The sequence below is a fragment of the Carlito syrichta genome, unplaced genomic scaffold, assembly GCF_000164805.1.
Source record: "Carlito syrichta isolate Samal-C Ts95f unplaced genomic scaffold, Tarsius_syrichta-2.0.1 Scaffold166711, whole genome shotgun sequence".
Taxonomy (NCBI): domain Eukaryota; kingdom Metazoa; phylum Chordata; class Mammalia; order Primates; family Tarsiidae; genus Carlito; species Carlito syrichta.
Window position 1 is genome coordinate 61,653 of NW_007110807.1, and position 18,738 is coordinate 80,390.

The 18,738-nt window shown below is 44.5% G+C and overlaps 1 protein-coding gene across 1 annotated transcript in view; it reads left to right on the forward strand.

The window, feature by feature from the left end:
* The first annotated feature begins 493 nt into the window (after positions 1-493).
* Positions 494-18,738, forward strand: part of ANXA2 (annexin A2) — a 42,623-nt gene continuing 24,378 nt past the window's right edge. Inside the window, exons 1-3 of the mRNA XM_008051136.2 lie at positions 494-601; positions 6,203-6,261; positions 10,117-10,216. Coding sequence (XP_008049327.1) covers positions 6,214-6,261; positions 10,117-10,216 — 148 coding nt within the window. The 5' untranslated portion in view covers positions 494-601; positions 6,203-6,213. The remainder of the gene's footprint in view (positions 602-6,202; positions 6,262-10,116; positions 10,217-18,738) is intronic.

Consider the following 18,738-nt stretch of genomic DNA (forward strand, 5'->3'; position numbering starts at 1 on the left):
CCGCTGTGGTGAGGTTGAAGGGCAATGACCCAGGAGATCTGGGTTCTGGCCCTGCCTCAGCTATTCATTCCTTGGGTAGCTTTGGGCTGTCCTCTTAGTGTCTCACAGAGGCATGAAGGGAAGAGAGTGCAGAGGCCCTGTGAGGTGGGGGAGGTCTGCATTTCGCAGTTTTTTATGTGTCTTGGTAGCCCTTGATGTCGTTGCGGGTCCAGTGTGTGCTTGTGATAGGTTTGTTGATTGATTACTTGACTATTACTAGTGTTTGTAACCTATAGTAACACGGCCAAGACTTACTTTTTCTGCTTTCAAGGGTAACAGCACACTGACACATTCTCATGACTCAAATGTACTATATTAAACGAGTGTGTTGACAAACATTATGAGAGGCAAAGCCAACTATTTATTTTAGTGACCAATTAATCATATGCAAAATGACCTTGTCTTGCTAGGGGGTTTAATGGGGTGAAGAAGCCAGGACCATATTTTATTTCTAAGGTGAGAATCTGTTTGCCATTAAACTCGATTGAATTGGGAAGTATTTATATAGATGTGAAAGGTGCTTGCATGGAATAATGACAGACTTTATGGAGATAGCTTTGTGGTCATTGAGACTTTGTGGTTATTGTGACATTTTTACTTTTTCTGCAGAATGTTATACATTATATACATATAAATGTTACTTATTGAAAATAGCCATTCATTGTTTTCAAGTTTATTTGTCACCTAAAGTATGCAAAGAGACTCTTAAATCTGTAGGGGAACTGAGACATACTTTATGCTGCTTTGAGTTTACCTGCAATTTGGCATTTGAATACTCATCGTGTGGAGGACACTTAATACATTCTGCTGAATGGATGAATGAAGCTGCGTCAAAGTGACAGTGGCTCACACCTGGAATCGCAACACTTGGGGAGACCGAGGCAGCAGAGCCTGGCCTTCAAAGATCAGTCTCAGAATCCAGCCTCAGTTCCCTCTCTGCCTACTCCCCTGCTAAAGTAGACCAGGGCTTGAGCCCAGGAGTTCAGCCTGGTCAACATAGCAAGACCCTGTCTGTAAAAAACAAAACAACAACAAAGAGGTTGGGTATGGTGGCACAAGCCTGCGGTCCTAGCTACTTGTGAGGCTGAGGTGGGAGGGTCACTCGTACCTAGGCGTTCGAAGCTGCAGTGAGTCTTGATTCTCCACTGCATTTCAGTCTGGGTGACAGAGCAAAAGATCCTGTCTTTATTTTATTTAGTTAGTTATTTTCTGAGTCAGAATCTCGCTCTGTAGCCCAGGCTGGAGTGCAATGGCACTCTCATGGCCTTAACCTGCTGGGCTCAGACGATCCTTCCGCCTCAGCCTTCCAAGTAGCTGGAACTACAGGTGTGTGCCACCATGCCTGGTTGATTTTTTTATTTATTGTAGAGATAAGGACTTGCCAAGTGGCCCTGGCTTGTCTTGAAACCCTGGACTCAGGCAATCCTTTCACCTCAGCCTCCCAAAGTGCTAGGATTATAGACCTGAGCCACCCCGCCCGACCTGACCCTGTTTTTTTGTTTTTTGGGTTTTTTTTGAGTTGGAGTCTCACTCTGTCATCTAGGCTGGAGTGCAGTGGCACACTCATGGCCTTTTTTTTTTAAATTTAAAGACAGGGTCAGAACTGGGCACATGGTTCAAGCCTGTAATCCCAGCACTTTAGGAGGCCGAGGCAAGAGGAATGCCTGAGTCCAGGGCTTCGAGACCAGCCTGAGTAACTTGGCGAGACCTTGTCTCTACAATAAATAGAAAAATTAGCCGGGCCGGTGGCACACTCCTGGTTCCAGCTACTTGGAAGACTGAGGCGGAAGGATCGTCTGAGCCCAGCAGGTCGAGGCTGCGGTGAGTGTGCCACTGCACTCCAGCCTGGGCGACAGAGTGAGACTCCAACTCAAAAAAAAAAAAGTTCACTGGCATTGAAAGGCTGGAGAGAGTTCTGTGGAATAGGGGCTGTGGTGCGCCTGTTGGAGCAGAAGCCTATGTAGTGTGACTTGAGGAGTGGGCCAGGGCCCCCTAAACAGAAGAAAAGAGCATAAGATGATGGGGGAGGAAGCAGGGACCAAGGTCCTTCCGAAGCAAAGGGTGCTGCATGTTTGGGGAGAGGCAAGTCTTCATTTGGCCCTCGTCAACTTCAGCCGGGGAGTAGACGGAGGGTGCTGAGGCTGGATTCTGATGCACATCTTTGAAGACTGGACTCTGTGGGAGTAAGAGGAAGCCACAAAGGACTGGTTTTGAACTATTTTGACAAGATTAACTAGATTTAGTTGATAGCGGCATGCAGGACTGATTTGATGAAAGAGTGGCACAATTACGAATGGCCAGACCAAAAGGAAGATGGGCGGAGCGCCGAAAAGTCTCCTTAAGGCGTGGTGGCTGTTGCAGCAGAGTCAGCATGAATGGAGAGTGCGAAGGGGCCAATCTAACGTCTTTGATATGGACAGTACTGGGGGGTCCCGGGGGGGCATAGTTAGGCAACTGTCTGCAAAGCTCAGGGCTTGACAGACAGCTTGAAAGAACGACACACTGGGAACTTACCGGGCCTCTGAGATTTCCTGGACATCAGAGCCAATGTGAGGTACCTGATTTAATAAACATGTGGAGGTGAATGCACACTGCATAAGTAAAAGCAACTCAGTTGACTGCTCTGGTTTGCTGGTCCCCTGCTTTTTAATTTTCTTTAGCTGTTTACAGTAGTGACTGGAATTCCTTGAGGCAGATGGCGATGGCTTTACCTTCAATGTAGACCTAGTCCAGTTCTGACTGAGTCCCAGGGGTGATAGTTAAGGCCAGGACGTGTGGGGCTGGATGCCCTAGGGAATCTGCCTCTACTTCGGTAATTCCTAGACTGAAGGATACCAATGAGACCCTCGGGAGTGTTTCTTGGTCCATGATGGAGCTGGAGATTTCTTGCCCTATCAAGGAACACTCAAACTTGTCCTTTTTGACAAGAAATCTGATTCTTAGCTGACCTGGCTACTATAAAAGGTTTAGGAGTAAAACTGGACCATGGGATCCTTTAGATCAGCACTGCCCAATATAAATAGAATGTGAGCTGCATATGCAATTGTAAATTTCCTGTAGCCATGTTAAAAAAAAAAAAAAGGTAAAGACAGCCAGGACAGCATAGAAAAACTCTATCTCTACAAAAAATTTAAAAATTATCTGGGTATGGTGGTGTGCCTTTTGTCCTAGCCACTCAGGAGGCTGAGGTGGGAGGATCGCTTGAGGTTGCAGTGAGTTATGGTTGCATCACTGCACGCCAGCCTGGAAGACAGAGCAAGGCTCTGTCACCCCCCTCCCCCAAAAAAGGAGTAGGAAGGAGAAATGGATGAAATTAAACGTAAATAGTATATATTTTTTAACCCAATCCACCCAACATGTCATAGTTGCAATATATAAGTAATATAAAAGATTATATGATGAGAGATTGTTACATTCTCTCCTAACATACATGTTAATGAGATATTTTTAATTTTTTTCAAGCCTTAAACATTCAGCGTGTTTTTTATACTTACAGCACATCTCAGTTTGGACTGAGCGCGTTTCAAATGTTTGGTAGCCACATGGGGTTGGTGGCTACTGTGTTCGATAGTTCAGCTACGGAACAAGACTTTTTAAATCGTCTTTACTTTTTAAGGCAGTTTTAGGTTCAAGGCAAAATGGAGGGGAAAATACAGAGAGTCCCCACGCATGCACAGCCTCCTCACTGTCACCATCTGCACCAGAGGGGTACATTTGTTAGAATCAGTGAACCTACATTGACACATCCTCACCACTCAGAGTCATCCGTAGTTTACATTAGTGTTCACACTCAGTGTTGTACATGGATCTTGACAACCATATAATGACACGTGTCCACAGCTATAATATCATATAAAATAATCTCAATGCCCTGTAAATCCTCTGTTCTCTACCTCTTCATCCCTTTTCCCCCTCAGCTCCTGGCAGCCACAGATCTTTTCACTGTCCTTATAGTTTTGCCTGTACCAGAATGTCATGTAGTTGAAACCATAGAATACATCATCTTCTCAGATTGGCTTCTTTCACTTAGTGACATGTGTTTAAGGTTCCTCCATGTCTTTTCATGGCTTGACAGCTCATTTCTTTTCAGTGCTGAATACTATTCTACTGTTTGGATGTACCACATAGAGCAAGGCTTTTAACAAATCAGAATCATACCCATAGGTGGGACATTGGGGATGAAAGCTATCTGAGCGTTGCGGGAGTGGAAACTGTTGGAATATCTTTGACTTTCTTTTTGCTGTGTCCTCAGAAGAGAGGAGTGATGTAGAAGAGCATGTGGGATGAAAATCCTGCAAAAGTTGGCCACTGCTTTGCTTAGCTAAGGTCTGGCCATGCAGCTCCTTGAACTATGGCCGCCGTGTTTCCTAGCTTTGGCACCCTCCCCTACCTTGGGGAGGTGAATCTTCTCTCTCTCTCTCTCTAATTTACTTTCCAAATAAACGATATTTTCACTCTAAAAAAAAAAAGGAAAATCTTGTCAAAAAATACATCCTTGACCACAAATAAAGGCGGATCCTCTCCCCTTACCTTCTGCCACCTCCCTCCACACACAGGGCCTGGACTCTGCTTAGTTCAAAATATTTTTATAAGTTAGCAAATGTCTATGTCAGATACTCCCCCAAGCCAGTTTTATGGAAATATTTGGACTGAGCAAACTGTCTGAAGAGAATAGAAAGCTGAATTTGCATGTGCACAATTTCCTTGGTCAAAGAATATTAAGGAAACAGAGACCAAGGCAGAAGTTGCTGCAGTGAAAATGTCATTCCCGACTGTTTCAGGACACAGCTCTGCTCTGTTTTCTTTATTTTGGGAGTAATTATGCTGAATGGCTTGTCTTGCCTCATTTGAGATAAATGTACTGCCCATTGAGTATGCCTTATTGGCAGGGATAGGGTGTGTCAATTCCGAGAACTGTACGTTTACAAAGGTGGAAAGCTCATTCGTTAGGTTAGTGTGTCTCTGCCCCAGTAAGTGTATTGACTGGAAGAAGATGACATCATTTCAGCCATTTTGAATCTTTTTTTTTTTCTTGAGTTGGAGTCCAGGCAGGAGTGTAGTAGTGTCACACTCATGGCCACTGCAGCCTCGACCTGTTGGGCTCAGGCAATCGTCCCACCTCAGCTTTCCAAGTAGCTGAAACTATAGGCACAAGCCACCACACCTGGCTAATTTTTTGATTTATTGTAGAGACGAGGTCTCACCAAGTTGGCCAGGCTGACATTTTGAATCTTAAATACAAGGGATTCAGTCCTCAATGGAATGAGTTAAGGTCAGAAAATCTTCCATTGTCTTTCTTATAAGCAATTCAATATCTTCCAAACATCATTGAACTAAGAAAACCGTTAGGGCTGGGTGTGGTGCCTCATGTATGTAATCCTAGCACTTTGGGAGGCGGAAGTGAGAGGATTGCTTGTGTCCAGGGGTTCAAGACCAGCCTGGGCAACTTGGCAAGAGCTTGTTTCTACAATAAATTAAAAAATTAGCCGGGCAAAGGTGACACATGCCTGTGATTCCAGCTACTTGGAAGACCAAAGAGGAAGGATTACCTGAGCCCGGCAGGTCAAGGCTGCAGTGTCCGTGAACATGCCACTGCACTCCAGCCTGGGTGACAGAGTGAGACTTCGACTCGAAAAAATAAAAACCAAACAAAAAAAAGGAATCCATTAGGGATGGTAATAAAAGATTTCAGTTAGAAGTAAGCCAACATGAAAATGATCCTGATTTCAGTTCACACCTGTAGCTTTCAGATCCTTCTCAACATGTTCAATTGCTTGTGAAAAACACAGAAGGAGTGGCTGTTTTGACAAGCTTCTCACCTTTTTGGAGAAGTGGAAGACTCAGTTTTATCCTGTTTGAACACGTTGCCTTAGCCTTGGGAAGCGTTTTAGTTTTGCATTCACAAATAAGTCTCTCCACTATTTGTTTAAACAGTGCAAAGGAAAGACTGGTTCGTTGAGTAGTCTATGCCAACCTAAGGCAAACCATCTCTAAGCTTTTTTTAAAAAAATCACAATATGAGAATTACATCTGTTTGCAAAAATTGCTCTAATATCTTCAGATGACATGGTCCAATAAGTAGAAATTAGTAAAATGTGTCACTGTGCTTCAGGGGAAAAGAAAGCCTCTTCATAAAGACTTTTTGTTGCACTTTTTTTTCCAGCTTCCTTCAAAATGTCTACTGTTCATGAAATTCTGTGCAAGCTCAGCTTGGAGGGTGATGTAAGTATATCATTTTTACTTTATGTAATTTTTGCAAATTGGACATTGTTTTGGATAACTAACTCTGCTCTCTTTCCTTCTACACCCAAAGAATATGGGGACAATTTAGACAGTCATTATTTGGTTCCTCCCTCTTTCTCATTACATTGACTGTCCCTAGTAGTTCAAGTTGAAGAAAATGTCATGGCACTAGAAACTTTTTTGACTTCACGTTAAAACTGGACAGAATTAGTGACACTGGGATGGCTGGAATTTTATCCTGCTATACTTAGCATGTCAATGGAAATACTTGTTATGATGATACGTGCCTTTTAATGTCATACCCCAGGATTTTATTAATGCTTGGCATAAGCTATAGCCGTATCAAAAATAATTCTGCATCTTTTGTACTGCTTACAGTGTCTAAGAAGTTATTCCAGATGAGGACCTATATTTTTATTCTTCAAAGAACTAGATTGTTTCTTTAAAACAACAAAAAAGAAATTATAGTCATCATGTCTTTTGTTTTGGCTATGAGGAAGCTTAGAGTTAAATTTAATTGTCTTTCATAAGAACTGTGTGAACCTGGAAATTCCGATGCATTTGCTTCTTAATTCATTGCAAATGCTTTTAAAATCAAGTTCAATATAAATTATGAATATGTAAAATAACTAATAATGCCGTACATCTTCCAGGTCATCTTGGCAGAAGTGGCTTTTACAAAAGCTTGGCAGTGACACTGATTTGTAACCGTATCCTGCAGATCTTTCAGAATACGCTTTCATTGAAATTAAAATGCAAAAAAGCACTCAAGAGGGTTGACAGCAACTTTGGGTCACATGGTAAGACCCTCGGTATTGTCCATAGCACATGCCAGCAAAATAAATGTTCAAATGAAAGAGGTCTGTGCAAACACCGGTTGTGTGGAGTATAAAGTCTATATATGGTCTACAAATTTTTTTTTCTCTTCTTGTGCATGCTGTTGTTTGCAACAATACAAGCTGCATGTTGAGGTACCTGACAAGTCCAGGTGCTAAATAATTTGTTTCACTAATGGATTTAATAATCAGATTGTTTTTAGTGTCAGGTTTTAGGAGAGAGCTTTTCATGTGGTCTCTGAAGTTACTTTACTATGATACATTTCTCTGCATGGGGAAATGGGAAAGAAATAGAAAATGTCTTGTATTTTTCAAAATTTAAAGGGAAGAGCTGGGCATGGTGGCTCACATCTGTAATCCCAGCACTTTGGCGGAGGCGAGAGGATTGCCTGAGCCCAGGGGTTCGAGACCAACCTGGGCAACTTGGTGAGGCCTCGTCTCTACAATCAATCAAAAAATTAGCCAGGCATGGTGGCGCGTGCCTGTAGTTCCAGCTACTTGGAAGACTGAGGTGGAAGGATCACTTGAGCCCAACAGGTCGAGGCTGTTATGGCTGTGAGAATGCCACTGCACTCCAGGCTGTGTGACAGAGTGAAACTCTAACTCAAACAAAAAAAAGAAGGGAAGAAAAGATCACCTTTGACTCAATAATTTGAGATCACTTTTACCTCAATAAATTCCACTTCAGACAAGTGGATTTTATAGGTAATGGGTTTACTTTTCCATTTCATTTTTTTCCCAGAGATACCATAAAATTATGCAAAACTTTCCCCCACTCACCGTTGTTTTTGGGGTTGGATAACATCTCCTGGTAATTGAAGTCAGCTGTAATATGGCTCAATGCCAGACTGTCTGCCTTTGTAAAGAACTGATGACATTTTTTTTTTTAAGTTGGAGTCTCACTTTGTCACCCAGGCTGGAGTGCAATAGCATGATCACAGCTTACCTCAGCCACGATCTCTTGGGCTCATGTGATCCTTCGGGTTCAGTGATTCTTTTGCCTCAGCCACCCGAGTGGCTAGGACTATAGGCATGCTGGCATGCCTGGCCAATTTTTTGAATTTTTGTAGAGACAAGATCTTGTTGTGTTGCCTAGGCTGGTCTCAAACTCCTGGGCTCAAGCAATATTCTCTACTTAGCCTCCCAAAGTGCTAGGATTACAAGCATGAACCACTGAGCCTGACCGCACTCTTAAAAAATGAGAAACTTTGTAGTTTTGTAGCTACCATAGCAAATGCAGTATTTCAAAACAGTACTTTCCCTTTAAATTTTTCTAAGTATGTGTTCCGTTTTCAATACTGGAAAGTCTAAGTAGTGAAATTAAATGAAACATACTTTGATAATCCATTTGTGTTTCAGAGTTATAAGTGTTAACCAGACTTACTATTTGGCCACGATGCTCCTTACAAGCACATTTTGAAACATTTGTCAAATCCTGAACTTAGATTTCTGGTGTGTGCTGGGAGATAACTGAGAGGGAGGCATCTTAGTTGCTTTCTTGTACACCTCAGTGCTAATAAAAAGGGATGGCATGGGTGCTGGGTAGTTCGTAACGTGATGCCTGTGGGTGGAACAGACAGGGCCTCTCGGCCTCTTGACTCTGGGTCTTAACAGAAGGTGTGCCAAAGTCAAGTCATTACATGATATGGGCATTATGGCCTGAGGGGTAGGGGTAGAGGTATTGCGGGGGGGGCAACGGGGGGCTTGACATTGAAGGTGGGAATGTGGAGCTGGCTGCCATTGGCCAACCAAAACCACGCTGTCCATCTTGTTTGTTTGTCTGCCCTTGGCTTTGGGACTAGGTAGCAGGGAGGGGGAAGCCTAGAAGAGCATTTTACAGAAGGGACTTTAATGCCTTGGAAAGGAGAACTGATGTGTAGCACGCCACTTCTATCACCTTCATTTGGAGTGGGCTGGGAGAAATTTCTTGCTGGTGAGATCAGGAAGGGAAGTGGGCTTTTTCATTTCGTTTCTTTTGAGTTAGGGTCTCTCTCTGTCACCCAGGCTGGGGAGTGCAGTGGCACGATCATAGCTCATCACAGCCTCAGCCTTCTGGGCTCAGGCGATCCTTCTACCTTAGCTTCCATGGTAGCTGGGACCACAGGCACAGGCCACTGTGCCTGGCTGATCGATCTATCTATCTATCTATCTATCATCTATCTATCCATCCATCCAGTCAAGGTCTTACTGTGTTGCCTAGGCTGGTCTCAAACTCCTGGGCTCAAGCGGTTCTTCTGCCTCGGCCTCCCAAAGTGCTGGAATTACAGGCGTGAGCCACTGTGCCTGGCTTAGGAAGGGTAATAGGCTTTGGAATGCAAGGTGAAAGGAAGAGGGTATGGTTTATAAGGCAATAAGAATGAGGTATTAGGAAGACTGGTAGGCATAGGGGATAGTGCTAAAAAGGCAGAGGGAAGAACAGAGAAGAAAGGAGAGAAAGAGACAGGATGAGAGAGAGAAGAAGGAACTTGGCAAACATGAAGAGGACTGTCTGGCCAGACTACCTTGATGCCACAGTGGTAGTCAAAGTGAAGTGGAGGAAGCCACTTCCCTCACTCACCTGACTTGTGAGCTCAACAATGCGGGCCCTGCAGAAATCCACGTGACTGTAGCAAGACCTTGGCTCGATGACTGGCATTTCCACATTTTCAAGTGGTTGCCAGCCCAGTTTAATGCCCTTCAGAGCCTTCCTGAATAAATGCTGGCTTCAGGTTCCCAGCCTTGGCTTGTCTGCTTTTGAGCGCTCACTAAAGTAAGATGAAACGTGGACATTAGCATATTCAAAATGAGCTGAGCCTTTGAAGAGGAATTCTCATGAGAAAAAAATGAAATTTCTTACCCGATGTGTGCAGGCGTGTTAATACTTAGCCTAGTTACCTAGTATAAACAGAATTTGAGTCGCTAAAAGAAACAGTAGGAAAACCTTTATGTTAGGAATTGTTATTTCAACAAGAGGATTTCCTGTGTGTGTTATCTGAGTTTGTTTGTCTTTTAACCTCAGCACTCTACACCCTCAAGTGCCTATGGGTCAGTCAAAGCCTACACCAACTTTGATGCAGAGCGGGATGCTTTGAACATTGAAACAGCCATCAAGACCAAAGGTAGGTGACACTTTTGTCCTCTTGCCAGGGGCTTACTGAGACCATTTTGGTTCTGTCTCTTTATTTTCCCTCAAATCTCCTTACATTAGTCATTTGAAATTATCATCAAGCTTTAATAGACTGGATCCAGACCTAACTCCTCTGTTCTTTTCTCCTCTCTCTCCTCCCTCCCATCCTCCTTCCTTTCTTTCTGTCCTCCTTTCTGCCTTCCTTCCTTGTTTCCTTCTCTCTCCTTCCTTTCTTCCTCCCTCTCTCCATCCCTCCCTCCCTTCGTTCTTCTCTTTGCCGAGAAGATCAAAAACATGAGATGTGTTTTAACCAAATCATATAATAAAAGAGAAATGGGCCAGGAGTCCCATCTGGTCCCACTGGGGTGTGCTCTGGCTTGGCTCTTTATTCTCAGGCCCTGATCCCTCTTCTGGAAGGAAGAAGTTGGTCACGCAGATCCTTAAGGACTCTTCTTGTTCCGAATCCTCATACATTTCATTCCTTTTGTTGGAAAAATTGTGGGAAACTCTTACTGCTTTTCTCTTAGCTTGATCTAATGAATAGAAAATTTAGACTTTTTTTTTTAACCTGGAAGTTCTGGTACTCCTCAAGCAAGCCTGGAGCTGGAATTAGAAGAGCTGTCAGAATGAGTGTGTTCCTGAGTTCCAGAATGAGTAAGGAGGATGAGGAGACATAAAAGCCTCCCTTTCGAAACAAAGCAAATAAATAATTAACTGGTTAGGGCTGAGCAAGAGCTTATTGGGGTCATTGTGTTGTTTTCTGGATCCACAAAAGTGACGTTTAGACTTTTTTGGGCTTATGTTAATGAAGCAGTTGTTGGCATTGGCCCATCCCCTGAATTCCTGAAACACATTGCAATGATTGTGGTAACTTTTGTGATTCTCCACGCCTGTGCTGGCCCCCCAGTTGGACAAAATACTTTCACCATGAGGCTAGCTGGGGGGTGCAGACATGACCCAGCAATTAGAGCAGCTCATGAAGGAAGGTCCATGCCTCATGTTTCTCTGTGTTTTAGGTTTCTGACACACTTGTGCGGTTCACATAGAGTTTGTAGAAAGACTAAGCAACCTCAACCAGGATGATCTGAAACTAACGTCCCAGCTTATGCCCACATAGTTACTTATAGTGCCCATTTCACTCTCAGGACATTCTTATTTTGGAGAATACGTGACACGGCTGCTCTCCTAAAACCCTTGGAGAAACTGGGGACTTTGTTTCCAGAGAGAGGAAGGAGAGAAGAAAGATCCAGTTATGTCCTGTGGTTCTACCCAGATGTGAGGGTTTGCAGCGTCTGCCTCAAAGCAGCCTTATGCTCCATGGGAGTGCTGTGGGCCGCCCCCAGGACTGCTGCCAGAATGACTGAAAGCAGGATAATGATTAATCTGAAGCAGACCTTTAAGTAAAGTCTTTGTTTTTTGGGGTGCTTTTAAATGACCATTCTTGCCAACAGTCACTACTCAGAAAATTAAGCTACCATCTATCTGCAGGGCTTATCTCACTAGAATTGATTCTAGTCAGTGGAGCAGAATGGATGAGTGCATGTGTGATCCTGGGTTCAAACCTCAGCTCTGTCATTCACTTGCAATCTCTCTCTGGGAAAACACTGAAATTTGCTAATCCTCAGTTTCCTTACCTATAAAGTGAGGGCTAGTCAAAGTTCCCAGCTCATAAGGCTGTTGTAAGACAGGAAGCACTGAGCATGGTGCTTGACATGTAGACAGCACTCAGAACCTTAGAATATACGCACACACACACATATATGAGACCTGCCTTCCGAAAACCCACCCCATTTCACTCTTTGGGTGTGCCTAGCTTCTTGGGGTTTCCCAACATGCCGTTGCCACAACACTACGTTTAACAGTTAACTAATCTAACAAAGATGGTGCTTTTCACAAGCTTGGGACAAAGGCTTCTTTTATCTCTGCATGAGAAAGCATTTAGTGTGCTGGAATGTAAAAATTGCACAAATGATCTCTGGTCACAGCTGAAACTCTCATGGTAATATAAATACCTTCAGGCCCTTTCGGAGTTAGTAGAAAAATGCGGTAGTACTTAAGCGGGGACATCTGGGGGGCTAAGATTTGGATTCCTGCATTCCAGTTTGCTCAAAAGCAGCTGACATCACCCTCATCATCATCATCACAACTATTTCTCAGATGTTCATTATGGGCAGATAATGCACTGGGCACTTCAGGAGCATTTGTTTTCAGTGAACTTCAAACTCACCTCTGAGGCACCATTCAGTGTTTGGGTGACATGGTTCAGGATTAGTGTGCTTGGGGTTTCTTGACCTTGATTCAAACTGGGATTTGAACACTGCTCAGTTCAGTCCAAGGCCTGTGTTTGTAGGCACCATGATGCTGGAGCATCCGTTTATTAGGACCGGGTTTTTTTCTCTGCCTTGGTTATTTTCAGGCGTGAGAAACACTGTTTGTGACCTTACTGACCTCTGATGTGGCTCACATTTGTGATCCAGCCTCGGGTCCCTTGTTTCCTTTTTTTTTCCCCCAGACAATGTTCAGTGAGTTTCATTTAAGGCATCTTTTTAAATTTACTTGTTTATCTTTGGTGCCTAGTGGTTTTAGAAAGTAACTAAGTTTTCTTATGTCCATCAGCTCTTTAAAATAATTTCTATATTGTCATTATTTTTAAAATCCTTAATACTCCCATGAAACCATTAGGAAGAAAGAATATGATATTCATGAGAGCTCAGTGTACCAAATATCATATAGACAGGAAAAATAAGTTTATGAATCATTTTTGATACCTTTATGAGATATAATATATATGCCGCACAATTCACCTATATAAAGTATACAGTTCATTCGAGGCCAACCTGGGCACCGTGCCTGACAGGACTTTTTCTTTTTTTTTTTTTTTTTTTTTTAGTTGGAGTCTCGCTCTGTCGCCCAGACTGGAGTGCAGTGGCCGCTCCTGGCCACCGCAGCCTCGACCTGCTGGGCTCCGGCGATCCTTCCGCCTCAGCCCTTCTGAGTAGCCGGAATTACAGGCGCGTGCTACCACGCCCGGCTGATTTTTTGATTTATTGTAGAGATGAGGTCTCGCTGCCCAGGCGGGTCTCGAACCCACGGGCTCAGGCAATCCACTCACTTCAGCCTCCCAAAGGCGCGGTATTACAGGCTGAGCCACCGAGCCCGGCACAGGACTTTTTCTTTTAAGATATAATGCTGTAGGCGTGGTAGTTCATGCCGATAATTCCAGCATTTTAGGAAGCCAAAGTGAGAGAATTGCCTGAGCCCACACTTATGAGACCAGCCTGGGCAACTTGGTGAGACCTCATCTCTACAATAAATCAAGAAATTAGCCAGGTGTGGTGGTACGCACCTGTGGTTCCAGCTACTTGGAAGGCTGAGGTGGAAGGATTACCTGAGCCCAGCAGGTCAAGGCTGTGGTGGCCGTGAGCATGCTGTTGACTGCACTCCAGCCTGGGTGACAGAGTGAGACTCCAACTCAAAAAAAAAAAGACATAATGTTGTTGCACACTTAGAATACAGGAGAATATAAATGAAATTTTACATGCACTGGACACCAAAACATTTGTGTGACTTGCTTTGTTGCACTATTTGCTTTATTGTGATGATCTAGACTGGAACCCACAGCATCTCCAAGGTATGTCTCTACATAGAATTATGGGTGATGGATCTTTTTTCCTTTCCTGGGCTTTCAGTGTATTTTGTATTTTTGTTTTTTCCAAATTTTCTGCAATGACTTGTCTTACCTTCATAATGGAAGACAGTAAATAAACTTAATTAAAAGCAAAAATGAAGTCATGAGTTGGGAAGGCTAACAACCCTTTTGTTCCTTTCTCCTTCCCCTTGATAATTTTAGATAACTAACACCACTCAAAAATGAGCTAGTTAAGGTCTCACCTTCCCTTTTAGAATGGATTCTGTCTTAAGCGTAATGGAGAAGCTTGTGCCACACCTTGGCCCCACTCCCTCCTTATACCTTATCTGGAAGACACAATGCTAAGTCGAGCGTGTTTTCTCCACATCAAAGGAAACAAAGTGTAAACGTCAAGTGCAGATAGAAGCAAAAGCCAAAGGATGGTGCCTAGACGACTACCTGGACCTCCTTCTCCCCTAGATGAGGGTAGACCACGTGCATGGGCACACAGGTGTGTGTGTATGCTGAGACATGACCGGATTTGTGTGATATCTGTCTGTTTCCTTGTGGTCTGTGTGCTTTCAGGAAGGAGAGTGGGGAGCAGGTGCCCTTGGAGGCCTGCTCACTTGCTGTTAAACCCAAGAATGTGCCCAGAAGCAGGTCTGGAATGGGACAATGGTTAGCAGGGCAGAGACCTGTGGGCTGGCACTGCCTATGCTGGTCACGGCTACATGAGTCACCAAGGCCTCTCTCACAGATGAGCTCTCACTCAGGCTGCGGTCTCTTCTTGGTTTGGCTTATTTGCCCCGCCTCCATTACAGAAGAGAGGCTTCTTTTCTCAGCCAGTCTGCCTCCAGGCGCCCTCAAGAGAATAATTTCCTAATTGCTGTGCTCCGCTGAATGAACTTACCTCCAGGTGTGCAAGTGAAACCCCAAATACCGCCCTGGCTTGCTTTGCAGTGCATGGAAAGCAGTTCTTACCCATTCCTCGCCCTGACCCCTGTCACCTCTCTCCTGCAGGCTCTTATGGCATCACTCTTCTTAGAGGCCTCCCGGCCTCAGCCATCTAGCTTCATTCATCTCCACCTCTGTTTAGGGTCCTCAATGGAACGTGCCTCTGCCCTTCCAGGAGTTCGCTCCCTCCTTCCTTTCCACTTCAAACATCCACACAGTCTCCACTGACCTCTCAAGTTATTCCATCTTTGCCTGAGAAGGAGGCAGAGTCAGGCATTCCTTGATATGTGTTCTCATCATACTTTATATGCTCACTTGTAACTCTTGTCACACTTAGTTATCATTATTTGTGTATGAATTTTTCTCCCACCAGAGTGTGAACTCCTTAAGGACAAGGACTTTATTTCATTAACTTTTCTTTTTTTTGAGACGAGGTTTCATGGTTACCCAGGCTGGAGTGCGGTGGCATGATCATGGCTCACCCCAGCCCCGAACTCCTGTGCTCAAGTGATCCCCCTGCCTCAGCCTCCTGAGTAGCTTGTACTACAGGTGTGCACCCCTATGCCTGGCTCATTTTTCTATTTTTTTTTTTGTAGAGACAGGGCGGGGGAGTCTCACTATGTTGCGCAGGCTGGTCTTGGACGCCTGTCCTTAAGGGATCCTCCCGCTTTGACCTTCCAAAATGCTGAAATTACAGGTTTGAGCCACCAAGCCTGGCCTCATGAATGTTTTTACTGCCCAGGTCAGTGGGACTGTGTGAGAGGGTAGAAATGTAACCCCAAGAGCAGTCATATGGTACACAGATCCCAGAACACAGGTGAGTGTAGGTGAGCAAAGGGCGCTCCGGATCTGGATGGTATCTGGAAAGGATAGAGTAGTCCCCTAGCGAGTTGTGATCTGTCTTTACTAAATTAATTGTGTTCACTCTCTAGCGCCTGCTTTGTTTCTACTTTGAAGGGGCTTCGGTATTTCCTGAGTATGTTACCTACAGCAGATGTGTGATTGTTTTGTGTATGCTCCAGTTTGAAGTGGGCTATGCAATTACTTACCTTAATTTACGTCTAGTTAGAAACTGAGTAAAGCTATGCAAAAGTAGTAATATTGCTTAATTAACAAGAGGTTTCTGAGATTTAATCTGTAGGAGTCTCTTGGTCTAGATTGGCCTTGGGTTAAATATATACTGTGGAGTGTACAACACAGCTGTGAATGGTTTACCATATGGGTCTAAATAACTAGAAAGGAAAGTCAGCTAAATTAGAAAAGGATGAATCTAGACTCCATGAAATAGATTGTAATTAGCAGCAGCACAACCCCAGAGTTAGTGTAAGTGCCAATAAACGGGCACAGCTTTGGTCTCACTGGAAGGGGAGGGTAACGAGTTGCCCTATTATTATTGCTCGTTTTGATTTTAGCAGTATTTGTGTTCTCCGGAAGAGATGGAAAAGCGGGTGATTTTTTCCCCCTTCTCATAAGCACAAGTATAGAAGCATAACTGCAGCAAGTTTTTGCACTTACTTTGTTTCTTCTTATACGTTTAAAATAGAACTGCTTAAGATTTCCAGCATAGGCAAAGCACTAACATCCCGTGGCACTGGAAAGCAAGCCAGGATGGGTCTTTTTGGTTTCACCAGCACACTTGGGGGGGGGGTCTTTTCATCCAGCTGAACACAAGCAGTCAGGAATATATCAGAAATACATTCTCTCGTGGGCTCCAGGAGGCAGACTGGCCGGGAAAAGTAGTCTCTCTCCCATAGCAGGGCTGACAGGTAAGGAGCGAAGTCAGGAGGAACTGACCCCTGGGCTGAGTGAGAGCTCTTCAGTGAGAAGGGCCCTGGTGACCCAGGCAGCCCATGCCTTCTCGCCCTCCTGGAAGGGAAAGGGCCCCTCCCAGTGACTGAGGCCTTTCTCTTTGTTCAAGTTTACTCTCGACGGAGTTCTCATCTTACAGCAGTGCTGGGAACCAAGAGGCCGTTGCTGAGTGACAGCTACCTTTGCATTCTGGGAGCACAGATTTTCTTTGTAATGGTGTTTGTCTATATAGCCGTGTAGGTGCCAAGCCTGAGCCAGGTAGCTGTAAAACACTGGGAGAGCCTCCCTTTAATAAATCTCTCTTTGTTCATTCAAAAAGACAAAAACAAAAACAAAAACCACTGGGAAAGAAGTTCCTGGTGCTTTTCTAATTGTGGGCGGGTCACTGCCAGCCTCTTCTCAGTGCTTTCTTTTCTGTAAATACTGTTACCTCTTTCCCTGAGGAAGTGCAAATGCCGGGTTTCACCCAGGGGCATGAGCAGTCACCAGATTCTTATCTGATATCAGCAGTGCCAGGTCACCTCTCTACTATCCATTGAGCTAGGGGTGGGCATGTTCCACATCTGTCCAGATGTTTGTTTTCTGTTTCCTGAGGCTGATAGAGTAGCAGGGTGCACAGTGATGCTTGTGTTTTGTGCCCATTCTTTCCTTTAGTTTGATTAGATTTGCGTCTTGAGTGGTGGTGTACTTTGTGTTTTCCTGCGGTTCTGGAGAGTATTTCAGAAATACAATTATGCATGGAAGACAGTCAGGGTTCTAGATTTTTGAAGTACCCAGTGGGGTGACCAAATAGATGGTACCACAAATCCTAAGGACCTCAGCTGAGGTGAGATCAAAGCAGAGTGGTATTAGAAGAAATTTGATTCCCAGATCAACAAGGCCTTCCCTGAGCTGGTATCATGTCCGCCCCCGCTGTGCCAGACTGGGGAGAGGCCAAGCTCCCTACCTCCTCTCTCGCTGTATTTCCCCTCCCATCTCTCAGGCAGCTGCCAGAGTTTGTCAAGTAAGTGGAGGCGAATCCATTGTGTGCTAATGGCAAAAAACGTTCCCTGTCTTTTCTGAGTCCCATATTTCTGTAGACCAAAACTCAAATGCTGGCATCCGGACTTGCAGTAGGGAAGCTGGTGAGAAAGATGGAAGACGCGTTCTCATTCAGTCAGTCTTTTCTGCGTGCCTGAGAGTAAGTGTTGTTATGATCCCTGTGTATCAATGAGACACCCAGGCACAGGGAGGGAACTCGTGCTCCCCAGGGCCTCACAGGTCTGAGTCCCATGGAATCTCCAGAGCCCTACACCTGTTGCTGAGGCTTAGCCAGAGGTCTCCTCATCTGCTGTCCCATCTTGGTGAGAGACGCCCTGGAAGGAGAGTACTCACTTGTGCTGAATGATCCAGAGGGAGGACCCTGAGAGCGGGGATTCCAGGCCAGCCAGCACCATGGCTGATGGTTGGGAAGGTGCTTTTGGGCAGTGATGTGTGCGTGTGTGGGGCAGGGGCTGGGTGGTTCTCTGCCTAAAATCACTCCCAGTAGATGGGTGACTAGCTGGCATAATAGGCTTCTTGGAAAGGACTGCCTCTCTCTGCTGAGTTATTCATGGCTCTCTCCAGAAGAGAGTCTTCTAGTTCTTTCTGTTGAAAAGACCTTGGGCGGGGTGGCTCATGTCTATAGTCCTAGCACTTTGGGAGGCCGAGGTGAGAGGATTACCTGAGCCCACAAGTTTGAGAACAGCTTGGGCAACGTGGCAAGACCTTGTCTCTACAATAAATAAAACAAAAACAAAACCAGAAACAAAAAACATTACCTACAGATCACAAAGTGTGAGTTTGTTTGTATGATTTCAACCTAGTTCTCTACACATACGGACACATGCCTGTTCCATATCCATTTTGGGTGTTAGGTGGTGGAGTGTGGCATGGAGAAGTGTCCGGGTATCATTTCAGAAAGATGCACACTTGACTCATAAATATAGGATGAACATGTGCCAAACATTTATTTAACTTACTGAGGTAAGACTGGTTCAAAGAGAATTTGAGAAACTGAGTATTAATAAGCTCTAAGAAAAGAGCATTGGAGTAAGATGGCTGGACTGGATACAAGACCACTAATGTCCTCCAGGACAACGAAG